The following is a 3,776-nucleotide window of genomic DNA, read 5'->3' as shown; positions in this document are numbered from 1 at the left end:
TGTCGGACCCTCTTTCACTGTCTTGTCTTCTGTTTGTGTGACTGCAGATGCCTGGAAGTCACTGACCGACAAAGTTCAAGAAGCCCGTTCTAACGCCCGCCTGAAACAGCTCTCTTTTGCAGGTAACGTCCAGTGCCGAACTCCTTTCTACTGCACTTTTGAACGTGCGAGAGCAAACAGATCTTTCTGGGAGCGTCCCAGCATTCAGAGTCTTCCGAGTTTCAGTTTGGCTGCCAACCGCTTTATGGAAGATAATTTCTTCCTGATGAAACGATTGAAAACTCTTACGGGGAATGAGCTAGCTAATACAGTGCTTCTGGGAAAACTACAGGCTAGCGCGCAAGTTGCTTTTTAAACAAGCTGCTGCATCCTCCTGCCCCAAGTCTGCATTGTCAGTTGGGTTTTTCTCTTGTGCTCTATCTCTTGGTGCAGGTGTGAATGGTTTGAGGATGCTGGGGATTATCCACGATACTGTTGTGTTCCTGATTGAGCAACTGTATGGAGCGAAGCACTGCCACAACTACAAGTTCAGATTTCATAAGCCAGAGGAGGCCAATGAACCGCCTCTGAACCCACATGGCTCTGCTAGGGCTGAAGTCCACCTGAGGCAAGTGTAAGCTTTGTCTTCGTTAAGGTTAATGGCCCATTTGCTCAATTAACTAACTCCGTGGCAGGCCATAAACGACAAATCTCTACAGCGCTAAAGCGCTCAGTTAAAAAGGAATTGTTAGCAACTTTCCCCTGTCAGTCGATTATATTGCATCTTCTGAGTTGGCACATTTTTCTGTGCCACTTTGTTGACCGTTGCTTTGTCTAACAAAGCTTTCCTGGCTGCTGCATTTATTCGTGGTCCTCAGAAACCGCTGCGTGTTACCCTGATGCATAAGAAGGCTTCAAGAGGAGACGGACTGGAGAAGGTGTAAAGCAGTGAACATGTCAAACTGTTGTGGCAGCCACATGTTTGTTTTCAGTCAGTAACACAAACTTCCTTTCCTCTCTTTAAATTGCAGGAAATCTGCATTTGATATGTTTAACTTCTTGGCTTCTAAACACCGGCAGCCACCAGAATACAACCCAAATGACGAAGAAGAGGAGGAAGTACAGCTGAAATCAGCCCGGTACGCAGCAGGGTTTAAAGGTTCAAAAGGGGAAAATAATGCTGTGGTGTTAAAACGAGCTGATCAGGCTTAGTTACGCGTTGCGTTCTTTGAGGTGCTGTTTCACACTCGAAAGCTATCAAGCATTATCAAATGCAGAGGAGACTCCTACAACAGCAAGAGAACTGACAGCTGAGGGTGTCCCCCAGACCAGTCTTCCTTTGAATCCTTCATTTCCTTGCTAATGTAAAACAGTCTGATGAGGATTTGGGCAGAAAAGGGAGGAAAAGATTTTTTACTTACATAAAAAAAACAGTGAATTGATTTTGATTTGTGTTCTCAGTGGGTCACGGTGTCACAGTGTCTAAATTATTATATCCTGGAAAGTATCCCAGGTAGTGCATGCCACAGTCTCTCTCCAGTAAAGGTCATCGCTTAGCAGCGTCTCTGTGTTCTAGGAGAGCGACTAGTATGGATCTGCCAATGCCCATGCGCTTCCGACACTTGAAGAAGACCTCCAAGGAGGCAGTTGGTGTCTACAGGTACGGTTTTGCTCTGGTCCCGCTGCCTCTGGGACAGAGACAGAGGAGGGTGAAAACTGGAAACCTGCTGTGAAGTCAGACTGCAAAATTGAGGGGAAGAAGCAGCTTTGGGGTTTTTCCCCTCTCCTCCTCCCCGCCCAAGTTATCCGTTAGGAAAGTAATCCCCGGCTCGAGCTACTTATTCCTCGCTGGCTTACCTGGGTGCTAGCTAAGGCATGTGCTCGGGAGCGGGCGGGAGAGACCCAGCGTTGTTCTTGTTAGCGTTACGTTACGGAAGAGTAACGATAGATACCGCAGCGATCCTTGTAATGAATAACCTGTGGTCTGCAGCGTTTGCAATCTTGCGTCTCTGAGCTTCGCTTCCGTCATTTGAAATCTTTGCTTGTCGTCTCGCTTTTTTAGGTCTCCCATCCACGGCCGGGGTCTGTTCTGCAAAAGGAACATCGATGCAGGTGAGATGGTGATCGAATATTCAGGCAATGTCATTCGCTCCATCCTCACTGACAAACGAGAGAAATACTACGACAGTAAGGTGAGTTATGGGTTTTTGTAGAAGTTCTTAAAGAGTTTGGGAGAACTAGAAAGTGGCTGTGAAGGTAGGACAGGCTTAAGCGAAAGCGGCGTTTGGAACATCGTGAATCGGGATTACAGGCGGCTCAGGATATTTCCCCCCTCGCTGGACCTCTCAGGGGCGCTGCTTATTTTCTCCTGCGGGCCGGGGAGGGTCTGAGACCGGTCTTAGCGTTGCAGCTCCAGGAAGCATGGGAATGGAATGATTCAAGCATGAGCTTATGAAGGCGAGTGAAGAGAGGTTGCAGATACCCTTCAGGGCCTGACCTTTGGTTGCTGTAACGAGCCAGGTTGTCTGCTAGGGTGGCTCTGCCTTCGCTTCCCTGACCTAACCCTCTTTCTGTCCTCTGTGCGTAGGGGATCGGTTGCTACATGTTCCGCATTGATGACTCTGAAGTGGTGGATGCCACCATGCATGGCAACGCGGCCCGCTTTATCAATCACTCCTGCGAGCCCAACTGCTACTCCCGGGTCATCAACATCGATGGCCAGAAACACATCGTCATCTTCGCCATGCGCAAAATCTACCGAGGGGAAGAGCTCACCTACGACTACAAGTTCCCCATCGAAGACGCCAGCAACAAGCTGCCCTGTAACTGCGGCGCCAAGAAGTGCAGGAAGTTTTTAAACTAGAACTGCCCTCGGCTGCAAGCGAGCCCTGGAGGGCCTGGGGCGAGCCAAAGCTTCCAGTGAACCCCTCCCCGGCCGTTCAGATGGGACGGGGAGACCGGAATGAAGGTCGGCTGGGCTCAGGCACCTGACTGGCGGCTGTGTTTCTCTGTCAGAGTCCACATCTTCATGTCTCGCATGCACACACTTACCCTTCTGAAAGACACGGGCGACCGGAGAAGATCCTCAGCGTGATTATGTTTTCGCTATTCTCATTTCCCCCCGCCCCTGGTATTTGTTTCTTGGCGCGTGGGGCTAATGAGCGGGAGAGGGGAGGGAAGGTCGGCTCGGGCCCAAGCGTGGGGGAGCGATCGTGGGGCCTGTCGCTCTATCCCCCTCTGTCTCTCGGCTCAGAGTGCTGAACATGGAGTCCTCCTCATCCGAGGGCTGTGTCAGAAGTTTTGGTAGCGCAGTGTTTGAGTGAGCTTTCCTCCTAGGGAGAGAGGCTGCACCCCACCAACCAGCTACCCCGCGGACGGTGCGTGTGTCTGCGCTTCCTTGGGCTGTGTGTCTGCGAAACACTACTTGCGAGTCGGCTGGCGTGGTGCAGGGGGCTGGGTGCGTTGCGGGGGTCTGGCTCGGCTGGCGTCACCTAGGAAGGCCCAACCGGGGAGAGCGGAACAGAGCAGCCCACAACTAGACGGAAGAGGGTTTGGCTAGCGCTTCGCTCTGAAATCCCTGCCCGAGCGCAGGGGAATTGCTGGCGTTCCTTGGCAGGGAGAGGGCTTGTGCCAACAAGTTAACGGTGCTGTAAATCTTGGCGAGCAAAGGCTTCCTTTCAGCAGCGGCCTCCCTCGCTGGTTCTGCCGGAGGGAGGAGGCAGTCCTTTCCCCGGTCCTGTCTGCAGCGGCTCCCCGCGAGCTGAAGGTGCTTCCCGCCGGCGGTCTCTCTGCCACCG

The 3,776-nt window shown here is 52.0% G+C and overlaps 1 protein-coding gene across 1 annotated transcript in view; it reads left to right on the top strand.

The window, feature by feature from the left end:
- The window catches only part of LOC104627680 (histone-lysine N-methyltransferase 2A-like), a 33,453-nt gene extending 30,541 nt beyond the window's left edge, over window positions 1–2,912 (top strand). The window contains 6 exon segments of the mRNA XM_010296011.1: window positions 48–122; window positions 433–607; window positions 1,011–1,118; window positions 1,556–1,639; window positions 2,042–2,171; window positions 2,567–2,912. Coding sequence (XP_010294313.1) covers window positions 48–122; window positions 433–607; window positions 1,011–1,118; window positions 1,556–1,639; window positions 2,042–2,171; window positions 2,567–2,842 — 848 coding nt within the window. The 3' untranslated portion in view covers window positions 2,843–2,912.
- The last annotated feature ends 864 nt before the right edge of the window (window positions 2,913–3,776 follow it).

This window comes from Phaethon lepturus, unplaced genomic scaffold (assembly GCF_000687285.1).
Source record: "Phaethon lepturus isolate BGI_N335 unplaced genomic scaffold, ASM68728v1 scaffold40241, whole genome shotgun sequence".
NCBI lineage: Eukaryota > Metazoa > Chordata > Aves > Phaethontiformes > Phaethontidae > Phaethon > Phaethon lepturus.
This window is presented reverse-complemented; position numbering and strand designations above follow the sequence as displayed.